Here is a 16143-nt window from a genome sequence, read left to right as displayed (position 1 = left end):
AAACCTACACTGAGCTCATCTAGAACTGCAAACTAAAGGGTACTGGAAAAAACACATATTTAAAAATATGCCTTTCTTAATCATTGTAAGTAGTTAGAATGAAACCTCTGGAATATATTAATGTTTTCCCTGCAGTCAGGAATTACTGAAGCTTAAGCAACCTACGTGTGTGAAGAAAGTGTATTTTAGATTAATGACTGGAGTGAAATAGTTATCTTGTTTTTCTCAGCTAGAGGTCAGTAGCTTACTATATGTCTTATGGCAAGGCCACTTATACCAAGCATGAGCAGATTAATTTTTTTTTAAAATCACATTTTGAATGTGATTTTTAAATTACCTTCCATGCTGTAGATAACCTAGACACAACTGTAATGTCAAATGGAGGTCTAAAGATTGCATTTTTCTTGATAATATGTAAAGGGCCACACTTTTAAAGGAGCCTCAGTTCAGCTTTGAAATTTACACCCAGAATTTGGCACTGTCAATCCTGATCAGAAATTGCAGGAACAATTAATTGCAGACAGAGATTATAATATTTAAATGTAGGCTCAATTTGTGGGCAAATCAAGTAGTTAGCAATATAAATGGTATAATTTACACTTCTAGTCAATCTCCTTATCAACTGATTGCAGAGGCTAATTGCAAGTGTGAAATGAGATGCTATTATATTTTTTTTAAAAATTGGCCCATTTTCTGTAATAATTTTGCTTAATTTTCTTTCGTCAAATGTATAATTATTTTAATACTTATATTGATAGATTTATCACATTCTCTTTTTGCATAAAATACAGATTATGGACACATTTTAACAATATTTTACACATTTTCAAATTCAGTACTTGATTTGCTTATGTATAGTATAATAGTTAATACCAAAGCTGTGAGAATATTGGAGAACTTTTCAGGCACTCCGGTTTTCGTTTTTCAAAATTCTCCCGGTTTAAAAGTCCAGTGCATTGTTGATTAGTGACAACAGCAAATGTAAAGCAAAGTTTTTAAAAAAACATCTATTTTCATTTGGCATGTGGTATGGAAAGGGGTATTATATGTTATTAAGCACCAGATAGTTTTATCCCCAAAATTACTAAAAATATTTAGTCTAGAGAAACAAGAAACGGTATCCTGCTCTAATTATGCTTCTTATTGACAATTCAGGGATGCAGCTCCCACTGTTGTAACTTAAGATATTAACAGTTTCTCCCATTAATCATTAAACGCTCAGATCACATATTCATGGAGAGGAGATGGGGGCTAAACATTGATAATCATAGAAATGATTATATTTAATTTATTTAAGATTCTTATTATTTGCTAATTGGCTTGTTTTAAGACAACTTCTTCACTGACTACTTTTTCTAATTAACTGATTTAAAACACTTTCTTTGGTTCCCTAGGATTTAGTTAAGATTGTTTATTTGATAAATTGTTTTACGTTATAAATGATAACCTAGCAGAATCCACCTGTAAACAAAATTATTTTGCACACCCATGAACAGTTTCTATTTTCCTATGAGACATCAAGTCTGGGCTCATAATAATTTGGGGAAATAAGACATTGGTCACAATTTACCAAGAGAAAAGGGCCCTGTCATTTTAGTCACAGGGGTTTTTGCATACCTTCAATTAAGATTGCAATTAAAACCAAGCAAAATAATCACAATTATTAACCATGGCTATTTTATTATTAAAGAAAGAAAAATACAGCATTAAACAAAACAACACAAATGACTAACTGGTTACTTCTGACAGTGTCTTTCGTGTGCTTCTTGTGGAGAGCTTTCAACAAAGATTATACTTTTGAGAATTAACCCAGCCTTTGTTGGGGCACTTTTGTCACGGTAAGCCGAGACCAAGGTCTTATTTCCTAAAATTATTATGGGTCCAAATTCTATATCAATTTCACTACTCCAATAAAGTCATTCCAAGAGTTTTCAAACCTAATCCCTTGGTAGTGCTTTTGGCTACTTCCATCTTACTATGATGAAGTCTTGGTTGTCATCTGGGCTGGAAGGTTGCCTTTTATTGTTGCTGCTGTGTGTCTGTTCTCTTCTTTGTCTTCTTAGCTGTCTGTGGAAGCTTGTTTGTAGAGATGCACAGGATGAGTTGAGGAGTGCTTGAACAGGGTAGCAGAGAGTGGGAGTGATGGGTGCTCACTTGAGAATTTTATGCTCTTCTGCTTCTTATTTTCATAAAATTTCAGTCTTGTTTAGATTCATAGTTGATTGCTGTAATCATTTCACTGGCTCCATGCCTTCATGGGTTGTTTTTGATGATACCTTCAGGTCCTGAATATTCAGTATACTTCATGAATGTGCCACACACTTCTAATTGCCTTTGTTCTCTTGTGGCTAGAAAGCCTCAGATAATCTCTAAAGTTATCGTTTTAAAAATTGTTTTTATTCAGTCCATTTTCTGAAATATTTCTTCAGTTTTATTAGGGTTTAACAGGAAATGAAATTCCACTTTTAAAAATTCCAAATACTGTTGCTCTTTATATAAAAGTTTTTAGTTAAATAGTCTTTTAAAATTAAATAATTAGCTTAAATAGTTATTAAAGAAGTTGATGATACTTCATAATTTTTGGAAAGTGATGTTTTTGTCTTCCTCAGTTGCGTAAGGGGGTTGCTTATGTATTAATTAATTAATTCCCCATTCAGTTTATGTCCATCACTGGCAATCTTATTGTGCCACCGAAGCTTTTGGCATCCATGTGGTTGCCGGACGTGTAGTGGCATTCCTTGTAGTGGCTTCAGAATTTGTAGGTCTTCCATTCTGATTTGTCCATACCAAGAAAACCATTGAAACTGAACCAGTGCTGGATTCAGCTTTAAATATCCTCATTTCCTATCTTGTTCTGCCACTTGATATGAAGCACCTGATGAAGATGACGAGAATCAAAATCATCAATCCAGTGTTCTTTAGCCTTCCTCAGCATCACTTCAGTACAATAGAGTTCATATAAGCATAGTTCTCTAGATCTGCAGTTTCATAGCAAGTTTTATTTCACAGTGCCCTGTCAGAGGCCACTGAAGGATCTGAAACCATGGCAGCAGCAGGTGCTACACAAGTGTCCACAGCTTTCAGGCATCCTCCATTACTATCTGTGATGCTTCCCAAATATTTGACAGTTACCACCTGCTCAGTGTCCTGTGCAGACAGGTTAACACTGAGCTCGTTGTAATCTGGAGCTGGAGGCTGCTTCATGGTAATGGCCAGGAGCTTACTTTTATCTGGATTAATAAGCAGACCAAAGAGCTTCTTACCTGACCAGACGGGCCGTCAGCTTCAGTGATTCACCAAACAGCTAGCAATGTCATCAGTGTATTTGAGATCTTGAAGTAGAATGGTATTCAGGTCAAGACCACGGGCAGCTGCTCCTCAACTTGTCCATCAATCAATCAGTGCAACATTGAACAATGATGGTAACAGAAGACAGCCTTGTCAAACTCCTGTGGAGATAGGAAACCACACCATGTATCTGCCATTGACTCTAACACAGCTCTCTGTTCCATTATAGAGCTCTGCTATCAATTATGCTATGAACCTAGGGATTTTGATCCCACGAACTTGCTCAATGCATTGAATCGAAGGCCACGAGGAAGTCTATGAAGTGTTGCACGTGCTGTCTGCTGTCAGTTGCCTGTCTCAGTGCAGCAGTACTGCGCAGTCCTCTAGTCAGTGGTAGAACAACCAGCTCTAAAGCTGCACTGAGTATCCTGACCTTTGCCTCTAAGTGCATCACTGATTCAAGATATTAACACTGAAGTGAAGACTTTCTCTGTGACCAGCAACACAGTTATACCTCAATAGTTGCTATATTCAGCCTTATCACCCTTTTTGAACAGAGGCAGAATATCCTCCTCCTTCCAGTCACTGGGGATTATAGTAGTGCTCCAGATGGCCCTGGAAGAGCCTATGCAGCCATGGTTCAACAATACTCTCGTCTGCCTTCAGCAACTCATGGGTAATGTTACAAACCCCTGATGCCTACCTAGACTTCAGCTAATGGACTGCAATCCAGATCTCTTCGTTGAAGGAAGGTGGCACTACCACACTTTCTGCCACTCTTCAAATGGAAGAGGGACTGCAGACAACGAACAATTGAGGAGTGTCTTGAAATGATCTTCCTATCAATGTAACTGATCCTCCAGACTCTGGCTGATGCTACCCATCCGGATTCTTTACTGGAGAAGTTGGTGCCACCTTCCCCTGTAAACACTGTGGGGTGCCAACGATGGACTATAAATAGAGGCAGCACCAAAATTTTCTTTTTAGCTAAATTTAATCCAAGCAAGGATGATTTCCAATAGAGGGTCCATATCAGATATTTTGCTTAGCACGGGAATATTGCAATAGGCAATATATTAACAGCAACCTTGTTTTGGGGACTGATTGTCAATTTTTAGTCTCTCTTCTTTTCCCAGCATCATAAATATAATGGTGCCTAGAATTCTTTTTAAAAAATCTTGATTTTTATGACCAAGCCACCACTTTATTCTAATTTAGATTTATACCTGACATGTAATCCAGAAAGGTCTTCTGTGGGGAGTTAGAATTCATGCACACCTGTTTTTTCTGCACATTCACTGACACTCAACCACAAACATTCCCTCCCTCTGCAACTGCCTATTCAAAGGTTGCCTGAGGCTGATGTGCCCCATAAAACAGATACTAGCTCAGAGTTTGAGAATAAAGCATAAACTATTCACAATACATTATTTAGATATAATTCAATTTTTTTCCAGTTTATTTTGTATCTAGACATTTCTTCTAAATTATTAAGTTTTGTCATAAGGTTTAGCTTTTAAAAATATGAGTCATCTTACATTTTCAGTATTTAGATTTGTTGTTTGTGCCATAACAACATTGTTAACTCTATTGAAAATTTCAGTAACTGCTGAAAGCAAGGCAACTTAATTGTATACCCCAGTTATAGATAAAGGACACATTTTACGGTAAAACAACAACAACATCATTTTATTCAAGCAGAGCATCCCATGCTATATTTTCCAGGTTTTTAGTCTCATTTGAGTAGACTCCAATTATAAAATAAGTTGTCATACTGGACCTTTTTTGCATAATTTTAACAGCTGCTGAGTCCTGTTTTTCAGCTCTGAAGGGCCAGGATACACAGGAGCCAGATGCACATTCAGTATACTCGCACATACTCTCTCACATAATTGCATGTGTCCTTGTTAGGACAGCTGTCTTTCATGTTGTCATATTGTATGCCACTGCCAGATACGTTACATTTCACAAAGGCCAAGTTCTGCTACCGTTACTCACACTAAATAATGCTTTAATCCATAAGGAGCCACACTGATCTCACTTGGACTACTTGCGGAGTAAACTGCTCTTCAGCATGAGTAAGAGTGGTAGAATCTGGATAAAAGAACATGAAAAGTTATTAAATTAAGAAGTTTTAAAAAGTTCACCCACCCATAACAATTAAAGCACTGTATTACAAATTATTTTGTTGAAGTTTTTCTCATGTGGCTGACAGAAAATTTTGAGAGGTAATCAAACGTTGTGGAAGCCAGAACACAATTTGTCTTTCCTTCTTTTTCCCCAATAGAGGGCACAGGTCCTACGTCCATTGAAGTCAATAGAAGACTCCTTTTGACTTCAGTGGTCTTTGGCTCACACACAGAGAATGATGTGAAAACAGTGGGAATGTGTCGAGGACGTGTGTAGGATGTTGTTCTGGTTGAAAATTTAAGTTTTTGAATATGTCAAACAGTGGTGCCATAATGGTCAATAGTCATTTGAAACAAACATTGACCAAAATTCTCAAGTTTGGTTGCCAAGAACATAAATCCATAACTGTGCATCTAAATATGATTTTCAGAAGAACTGTACACCCACAACTGCCAAAGAAGTCAGGAGGAGCTGTGGGTACTTGGCATTTCTGTAAATGAGGCCACTTTTTTTTTTTTAGGTGCATAAAAATGGATTTCGTGGTCCAGCGTTCCACACCCAATTTTGAATACTTGGCCTTTGGATCACAAAGGTTGTTGAAGATAACCAAAAGCCATACTTTTGACTGTTAAAGTAGAGTCTTTGGGGATATTTGATAACTTAGATGTAAATTTCTTATTCCATCTATATCAGGGATCGACAACGTTTGGCACGTGGCCCACCAGGGTAAGCTCCCTGGTGGACCAGGCTGGTTTGTTTACCTGCCGTGTCCGCAGGTTCGGCCAATCGGAGCCCCCACTGGCCGCAGTTCGCTGCTCTAGGCCAATGGGGGCTGCGGGAAGTGGCGGCCACACATCCCTCGGCCTGCACCACCTCTCGCTCACAAAAGCTTTATGCTCAAATAAATTTGTTAGACTGAATGCATCCAATGAAGTGAGCTATAGCTCACGAAAGCTTATGCTCAAATAAATTTGTTAGTCTCTAAGATCCCTGATCTATATTCTCAAGGTTTTGTGTTTCATATTAGTTTAGTTACGTTGAGGTATAATTTTCCCACAATACACTTTCTATGAGATTATGGCAGCGCTAATGGAACAGCAAAGTAAATTTGCTGTGGGATCATTACCTTTTATGATGGCTTCATCCATAGTTGCTGCCAAAACCTCAGTCATTTAAAGACAAAAATCTTTCCCTAAAGGTATTTGCCTTGATCCATCTCAACAAATTAATTGCTTGTCAATGGAACTTGAATGAAGATGATCTAAGATGAATTCCAGATTTGCCACACTTTAATGTGAACTAGCAAATCAAAAAATAGCCTTGGAGATGGCTTCTGTATAAGCTGCAAAATGTTCTGCACTCCAGACTTGAACATATTATTTTTGCTCCAAGTACAAGCAAACATGCCAATGAACTAGAAAAAGAACTTCCCGAACTCTTATTTCCCTATTGTTGGTCAATTACACTGCTCTCATCTAATTAAGAATTAGATGTCTTTTTGTTTTAATCTAATGCATCTTTCTTTTACCCCAATTTTGCATGGAGATCTGCATGGGTGGACCTACACACCAGCACAGACACCTTTGTTTTCAGTGGGCTCCTCATTGGTGCAGGATTCTGCAGGTACAAAGGTCCTTTCAGGATCAGACCTATAGTTCATTTTACCTTGTGATCTACATCTTCCACAGTAAAAAAAAACTAATTTTTTCATCAGCTCTGTGGTGTGAAATTTTTGCAGTGTTTTTTATACTTGATAACCATCAGCGCTGGGTAAAATATCTTGAAATTTCAACCAATATTTTGCAGAAAACTTTTTAAAATTGCAAGAAAATATTATTTTTCATCTGTCTTCTATCATTTTTAGCTTATTTAATTCTTCAGTAGGGAGCAAAACTATAGGAGTAATGCTAGTACCATTGTTAGCTATAGCTTGAAAGTTTTGAGGCCTTTTTTGCCACAGTGCAACATTTGTTCATCAAGCTTGCCTTATACCATGTTGCAATGTCATGAAAGAAACTTAAAGTCAGAAGCAATCTTGTTATCCCAACTCTCTAGCTGATTTATCTAATCAATACTGCATTCAGTCTATGAATGGTTTCCTATGATAAATATATTTTTCATAGCCCTTAGTGTTGTTTTCTCCATAGTCTATCTCTCTAGTCTAATGTAATCTATTTTAACTACACATGCACTTGTAATGTGCCTATCTCTATAGTAACTAGGTTCCACTTTATAAGGCAAATTTATCTTCCATGAAGAGGATGGAAGGGAAGTTTACCATTCAAGTTTATCATTTATCATATCAAGTTTATCTGTTTGCCAGAAGCTGGGAATGGGCGACAGGGGATGGATCACTTGATGATTACTTGTTCTGTTCATTCTCTCTGGGGCACCTGACCTTGGGCACTGTCAGGAGACAGGGTACTGGGCTAGATAAACCTTTGGTTTGACCCACTATGGCCATTCTTAGGTATTCAAGGTGCCAGATTGATAGAACTTCAAAAAGATGTTTTATGTTCAAGGGATATATACAGCATGGAAAGCAGTGTAGATTTTCTTATGCTATTTTGTAAATATTTTGCATGAACAGACCACGTTTAGGGCTGAGAGGGTAGTTTAGTCCCCCAGGCATTCAGTCTTTGGCATCTCTGTTAAAACTTCTTGTGCATACTACCGCGGTAAGTTAACTTAAGTTACACTACTCCAGTTACATGAATAACGTAACTGGAATCGATGTGGCTTCGGTCAACTTAGGTGTCTACACTGCACTGTGTCAATGGAAAATGCTCTCCCATTGACTTTCATTACTCTTCTCAGAGAGGTGGAGTACCGGAATTGACCAGAAAGTGCTCTACTGTCGATTTAGGGGGTCTTCACTAGACACACTAAATCAACACATGCTGCATCCATTGCAGCAAAGCCGATCTACCGGTAAGTGTAGACATGGCCTGAGTGCAAGTTGTCGTAGGAGTACCTGTCCAGTAGGAATAGAACTAAAACCACCATTTCATTTTTTATAGGACACTGAAAAGCCAATAGATATTGCTTTTCAACCTTTTGCCCGGTGTTCAGGTGAACACAAAAAGAGAATTTGTCAAAGTTTGAAGGGAATGAAGAACTTCAAAATATGCTGAAAATTCCCTCTCAAAATATCTTTCTCATCTTGCCAACAAAAAAACCAATCTTTAAAATGAACTTGTGGCTATTGTGACTTAAGGAAAAATACTACAGCGCTTTAACACAAACTAGAGACAATATATTGATTTATATATTGGTTTACCCTAGCTCAAAACAAAACAAAACAGAAACCCATCATATGTGAGCTGCACAGTATTCAGACTTTTTGACTCAGTCATAGCTTTTTTCACTAACCAATACCATTTTTTTCATTTCCTGACCGTTCTTTGACAGTAGAAGTTGAGATTTTGATCAACAGTGAATTTACAGCAAAATCGGTTGTATGTCCAAGATGTACTCACTAGTGATGAAATAAAATATCAACCCCTCTTCAGTAATGTCCTACTGTGTGAAACAATATGATTTAGCAAATTTTTATCTCAACATCCAATGTATGCCAAAAATGCTAAGTCAAAAAGGTATTTAATTTTAAAATGTTAGTAATTTTGATACAATTTTAGAGCAAGGCTGCAGATATTGGTTGTGCAGCAGATTACCCCATGGGTAAGATCAGTCAACTGCTGCAGACAAAAGCCATCTGTAACAGGGAGTTCTGGGATGACTGAAGTTAATATCAAGACTGCCATTGATTTCAGTGGCTCCATGATTTCACCCATGGAGTGAACTGAAATATTTGCTTGATGTTTCAGTCTTATTTTTGCAGTTTAATATTAGGTGGATGAGAAAAAGGGCTGGGGGGAATTCAGGATGGGATTTTCAAAAGAGCCTAGGTGAATTCAGAGCTCAAGTACTATGTTGAGTCAATGGGACTTGTGTTCCTAAATCACTAAGGCACTTTTAAAAATCCCACCCTCCATGGCTAGCATTTAACATTTGAACCCTAATATAAAGAGAAAACCCGCAATATAAAAAGAAAAAATGTGTGAAATATTTTAAATGTAATAGGAATTTTGTTATTAAATGTAATGGGAGCAGGAGCAGGTTCTGTCAGAGTATCCTTGTATTTGAAAAGAATGATTAACGTGCACCTATCTTGAATTCAAGTTGAAACTTTTAAAATGATTACTAATAACTAATGATTAATGAGATGACTAGGCTAACCAGAGGGATGGATAATCCAACAGTCAGGATGCTAACCTCATACTTCGTAAAGCCAGGTTCAATTCTCGGCACTGCCACAGACTCTTGTGTGACCTTAGGGCCATCGTTTAAAGGTATTTAAGTACCTAAACATACAGGTGGGAATTTAGTAGGATTTTCAGAAGTGCCCAGCACCTAACTCCTATTGATTTCAATGGGAGTAGGTACCTAGGTGCTTCTGAAAATCCTACTAAATGCCCACCTGTATCTTTAGGTGCCTAAATACCTTTAAAATCTAGCCCTTAGTCCAGAGGTGAGCAAACTGGCCCGCGGGACCATCCTGCTTGGCCCTTGAGCTCCCGGTCGGGGAGCCTAGCCCCCCGACCCTCCCCCGCAGCCTCAGCTTGCCACCCTCCCCCGCAGCCTCAGCTCGCCATGTTGCCAGCGCTCTGGGCAGTGGGCTGCAAACTCCTGCTGGGCATCACGGCTGCAAGAGCCGACAGGTGTAGTGTATTAAATTGCTCCCAGTAGGAATGTGCTACTCACAGAGCATCAGGACTGGCAGCCGTAAGTAGTACATCGAAAGCAGTCCATTCCAACAGGGAGCAATTTAATACACTACACCTGCCCTCCATACAGTTTCGGAACCCTGATGTGGCCCTCAGGCCAAAAGGTTTGCCCACCCCTGCCTTAGTCTCTATCTGCTGTTTCCCATCTGTGAAATGGGGAGGATAGTACTTCCCTGCCTTACAGAGATGTTGTGAGGATAAATATATTATAGATTGTGAAACCCTCAGATATTATGGTAGAGGTGACCATGTAAGTACCGTAAATAGAAATAAATATAACAATGGCTCATCCTGTAGATGGCTAAAGGTCAAATTTATCCCTGGAGTTAGTTAGCTCATTTCTCACTGACTTAACTGGTAGTTTCACCTTCTTACTTCATTTGTGAATTTGGGGTAAACTTTCACCCTGCAATATTACTAAATTTTAATCCCTATTATCAAATTTCTCCTCTATACCTTGACTCATTCCCCTCAGAAAGAACCAAGAGGCTCTTGACTCAAAAGGCCAAGTGACAAGACCTTAATCACTTCAGATATAGTTAAATTCTCCCATCAAAGCACTTTAAACCTGCCTCTCACAGTCCTCCTTCTGTTACTCAGCCCCATGCTTGGTCCACCTTCTGCCTCTTCCCCTTGCCTTTGCCCTCCTTGCCTCTCCTACTTCTATGTCTATGTCTCTGTATTCCTTCAGCCTCTGGACATGTTTTCTTATAAGTTTCCTGCTCTTTACAGAACATAGTGTTACAGTAAAGGGTGCCACAGAGCACATGTGCAGGATTGGAACATGTTAGCAGGAGCACATACAGTGTGAACTTTAAGTTGGAATTGGGTTTGGTTTGTCTTCTGATTTTTGAACTCTTGCGTTTGGCAATGCTGGCATTTGCCCATTGGGCTGTACTACATCAGATTGCTGCATCACTTCTTGGGGTCCAGCGCCAGCTAGCCAGAGGTTCTGAAACTGTGGTTGATGAAATACTAGTGGCCCATGGAACACTTATAGTGGTCCACAAAGAGTTGGTTGGTCACATGATGCTGGTTCTCTACCTTATGTCCAACTGCGAAATCACATTCAAAGATGCTAGAAATACATTGCTTTCTTAATATTAATTTTTCATGTAGGCAATTGTAGTGCTGTAGTGGCCAGAGGGACCTTATGAATAGGAAGAGAGACAGTCCAGCAATTGCAAGTAGGAGGGCAGAAAGTCCACACTATGGAAAATGTTTGTGAACCCTTGCTCTAGGCAAAGCTAATGCAGTCATGCAACACTCCCCAATTGGCAAATTGACAATTATTTCAGCATGACATGTTTTCTGTTTCTGGTATCCGCGATAATTATAAAAAGCACTTTCCTGACCCTCAAAGGAGACAGTAAACTTACTAAAATACTGTTATATTAATTAATACTGTTATATCAACTAATTAATTCATTAAACTGTATTATTTATGCAATTATTGACCCGGTTCTTTTTGGAGACCTTTTTAAGCCTTGCAAGGAGTAGCTCCCCCTAGCTGAGAAAAAGACCCTGCTGCAGTATTGGGAAATTGTCCTTTCATCAACTCTTTTTCTTCCATGAGCTAGTATTCACCAAGGGCAACACAGGCAAAAATAATAATTTTTATTTCTTGCGTTCTAGGTTTTTCAGGGAAATTTTGACAATGACACACACAGAAAGAATGTCATTGACCCACCAATCTATGCACGGCACATAAGGATCCTCCCTTGGTCATGGTATGGCAGGATCACTTTACGGTCAGAGCTGTTGGGCTGCACAGAAGAGGACTGAAGAGCATCTCTGTCTGACAACACAATTCTCTATATTCCTAAAAGTATCTCTGTAGAAGAAACTGCAAAACCTGTAGGAAGTTGAATGGGTTTTTCATGAAAAAGTGCTCACTTTTTGGTAGGCCGCTAACTGTCTTTTGTAAGGAGGTCTAAGCCTGCCCTTTAAAGGATCCAACCTGATTCTGCCCTTTAAATCTGTTACCGTATTGTCCCGCTGGCTGTGCAATTACCTTTCTCGTTTTCTTCTGAGTTGTTCACACTAGTTGAAGTGTGTTAGGGAAAGAACAGCAGCATCCTTTTTACAAGGAAGGAGAAACGGCATGAAAAAGATCATTTGCAGCTTTAGAAACACTGGGCTGACACATTGTTTGCAAATCGCACTGTCATCTTACTTGCAAAAAGAGATACTGCAGCTTTTAGCAATAAGTTTTCTCTGGGATGACTGCATTATATTGTTTCCCTTGTGCCTATCAAACATTGTCAGTATTTATGACACACATTTGGGAAGATAGTCTGTGGTATATGGTACTTGTGATGTTGCAAACTACCTTTCATTACTTTTATTTAAACTACAGAGTCCATGCAACTGCATTTTGTTTCCATTCAGCTTACTTTATGTTATGCATGCTGTGGACATAGTGGCTGTCTTTTTTACATTAATCTCATTGCTAGCTAGCATTGTTTTCTTTAAAAGAACTGACCCGTTTGTATGTGGAACAAAATCTACTATCAGTATATTACGGAGTTAATGACTTTGTTAAAGCAAAGTTTAGGAATTCAGTTTGCAATTTGATTTTTCAAGAAGGCTGAGATTAGACACTGTGGACCAAATTCAAGGCCCAAGTACTTTTACCATGGACACAGGTGCACATTTATGCTGCAAAAACAGCATTAATAGGTGCCCATATTCTGACTTGCTCAGGGGTGGGCATGCAATCTCCACAGAGCTGCCCAGGAGATTACTTATCCCAGAAGCCTCCTTAGTCTTAGTGACGGAGGGTGCATGTGGGATCAGGGAGTAGATGCCCACTTTTCCTAGCCCCAGCACTGCCCTGGTATGCTCCCTCTGTGGTGCTGGCCAGGAAGTTCCTGCAGAATGTGAACTCAATAGTGTCAGAGGAGCATGTCAATGTTGGGCTCTTCAGATCCCCTCCTGACTACAGCATGTCAGTGAGCAATGTGAGGCCTGAATTTGTCCCTGTTTGTTCACTGTATGTCATTGTTGGCCCTTTTTGATCAAGTGCTATTCGAAGTTCAGGGCCCTGGCCCCTGGGGATGTTCCAGTTGGGAGTAAAAATTTATGTAGATATATTTTCTTTGACACAATCTTTCTTATTTAGAAGGAATGTACAAGATCCTGCTTCTCTGAAGCCAGGAGGAATCAGAAACAATAGAATACAACTCCAAGCCTATTTAGCCAACACCACACCCACAAAACTCTCTCTCTCTCTTGCTTTTTTCCAGGGTCATACACTTTGTTCACAGGCTGCTACTTGGCATTCTTCCATTTTGCCTCTGTCTCTGTTCTCTGTGCTCCCTTCCCTCACGCACACAGGCACTTCACCCAAACCAATACTCACATAGCCCTTTTATCTTGGTGAGGTGGAGGGATTGATTAATTTATCCTTACAGGTTATGCTAATTGAAGGGTGTATTCACACCCATCCACCTCGCTGGGCTTTTTTAACTAAGCCCATATCAAGATTTCATCCATCTGATTACATTATTCACAGAATTACTTCCTTTTCTAGTCCCTCCGAAAATGTTACATTGTTTTAACAACATCCTGTTCAGATAAGACCCAATTCTAAGGTATGGTCTGCAGGTGCATAAGAACAAAAGCCACTGAACGGCTGCATGTCTGATGCATGGAGGAACAAACTCAGCCTATACAGGGGAACGCTGTAAGTGGGGCATGTCAGGAATATAGTCCACAGATAGCACATGACCCCAGAGCACTGTAAGAGGGGAGCGGCAGGCCACACCCACTATTCCCCCTCCTATTGTGTAGTAGCTGGATGCAGCCCAACTGCACGTGTTCCCAGCGATGTGCGGGGTAGTGTCCATTATGTTAGTTCTCTGTGAAAGTTTCACATGAGCACATCCCTCTTGAAGTGTGTGAGGCAATGTATGGGTAGAGCATAAAACTGGGAATCAAGAGACCTCTGTTCAAATGCCAGCTCTGTTGCTTATTCATGCAGCCTTGGGCAAGTCACTTTACTTCTGCCTCAGTTTCCCTAACAGTAAAAGGAGATGATGATACTCACCTTTGTGAAGCACTGAGTTCTTCAGATTAAAGATACATGCAAAGTAGTATTATGTTATTATTTTACTCTCAAATTCTTGGGGTGGGGAGGTGGTTTAATTATCTAAACTAACATTGTTTAGAACATTGGATAGCTGATTATTTTCACTACTTTCATAACATGCTGATATAGATATGTAGTCCTGCATGTTTTAAACAAATAATGCTGAATTTCTGTTTGTCACCATTACATTTTATTGAAGCTATAACATCATTGAGATATGAACCTGGGCCTGCCTCCCAGATATACAAGTAATTGTCCCATAATCCGCAAAGGGGGACATTTTACTTCAAAAGCAAAACAGTTTGAATTCCACAACCTGCATATAATCTCTCCTTCGCCACAAAGAGAAAAGTTCACTTTGAAAGACCTTAAAACTTTGTGGGGAATTTTTGAAACAAAAATGTGTTACTGATTTGTGGAGGTTTGCTTGACAGCACGTCTCCAATTACTTGAATTTTTAAAAACAAATAAAAATTACTTAACCCTTATGCTGTATTTATACAAGTATTTATTTTGTAAGGCTTAGACATGGATTTTCAAAGATTTTAATTGAGTCCTCTAAAGGTAAAAGAAAGTATGTGTAAGAAATGTTGAGGTCCTGTGCAACACTGCTAAGTTTTTGTTATTTTTTTTTTTTTAAATTTGTGCTGCATAACAAAAGCCACTAGACTGTTACCGTCTCGTCTGTAACTGTGTTAGCAGCATTCCTTAATGATGTATATATGGAGTGGTCTTCAATTGTAGTGAACAATTTTAAAGAGAAAGTCAATCATAATGGCATTTTGAAAGAGCAAAAACTGTTGGAAAATGGGGGACTGGTATATAGTTAAATTACATACTGCCCATGTTTTGCACTTTAGGGTCTTCACAAAAGAGTTGTTGGGTGGTAATGTTTGAATTTTTTCTGGCCTGATAGCTAAAGGGGGTCTCAATTTAGCCTCCTACTTTGTGAGCACTAATTTATACCTGCATTTAATTGTAGGTATAAATAATAGCATATAGACCTCTATCTGACTTTGCCCACTAAATGAGAGGCCATTTCTGAAAGTTAGTTCTCTAAGTCAGCAATTTGTTTTAGTGTTGTTTTTTAATTTAGTTGCCATGTTCATAAGTAATTTATATATGTTTACTAGTACTTTACATTTTTAAGTTTGGATTTGAACTTATCCATCTTGGCTCAGTGATTAATTATGTTTCAATTTCAAAAAAAGAAAAGGAGTACTTGTGGCACCTTAGAGACTAACAAATTTATTTGAGCATAAGCCTTCGTGAGCTACACCCGATGAAGTGAGCTGCAGCTCACGAAAGCTTATGCTCAAATAAATTTGTTAGTCTCTAAGGTGCCACAAGTCCTCCTTTTCTTTTTGCGAATACAGACTAACACGGCTGCTACTCTGAAACGTTTCAATTTCACTAGCACATAAAAAAACAATATTATGTTACAGAATTTAGATTTTTATCTTATTTCATAATATTTCAGAGTTGATTTTTTCCATCTGTTTGTTTTTGTCAGCCTTCCTCAATTCATTCTTCAGAGCCTGAAGAGAAAGTTCAATACATTGTGATAGTGCTCTGTGATGATTTATTAATGAATCATATATGATGCATTTACCTTTTCAAATGCTGTATTGGGGATTTTTCTAGTGACATCATTTGATTTTTAGTTCCCGGAAAACTTTCTTTAGACTGCATTGTACAACCATCGAGCCAAATTTTGCTCCAAGTGATAGCTGTATAAAACTGAAATAACTTCATTGACTCGTATGAAGTTACTTCAGATTTAACATAGCAACTGAGAGCCAGGTTTGGCCCATCATTTAAGAATTTTTTCTTTTAACTTTTTTT

At 38.6% G+C, this 16143-nt stretch overlaps 1 protein-coding gene across 1 annotated transcript in view; it reads left to right on the top strand.

Annotated features, from left to right (window-relative positions):
* EDIL3 (EGF like repeats and discoidin domains 3) overlaps positions 1 to 15611 on the top strand; it is a 390724-nt gene extending 375113 nt beyond the window's left edge. Inside the window, exon 11 of the mRNA XM_074952821.1 lies at positions 11841 to 15611. Within this exon, the coding sequence (XP_074808922.1) occupies positions 11841 to 11990 (150 nt within the window). The 3' untranslated portion in view covers positions 11991 to 15611. The remainder of the gene's footprint in view (positions 1 to 11840) is intronic.
* Positions 15612 to 16143: the final 532 nt, after the last annotated feature.

Source organism: Natator depressus, chromosome 5 (assembly GCF_965152275.1).
Source record: "Natator depressus isolate rNatDep1 chromosome 5, rNatDep2.hap1, whole genome shotgun sequence".
In the NCBI taxonomy this organism is placed as follows: Eukaryota; Metazoa; Chordata; order Testudines; family Cheloniidae; genus Natator; species Natator depressus.
The sequence above is the reverse complement of the archived record's forward strand: the minus strand, read 5'-3'. Positions and strand labels throughout refer to the sequence as shown.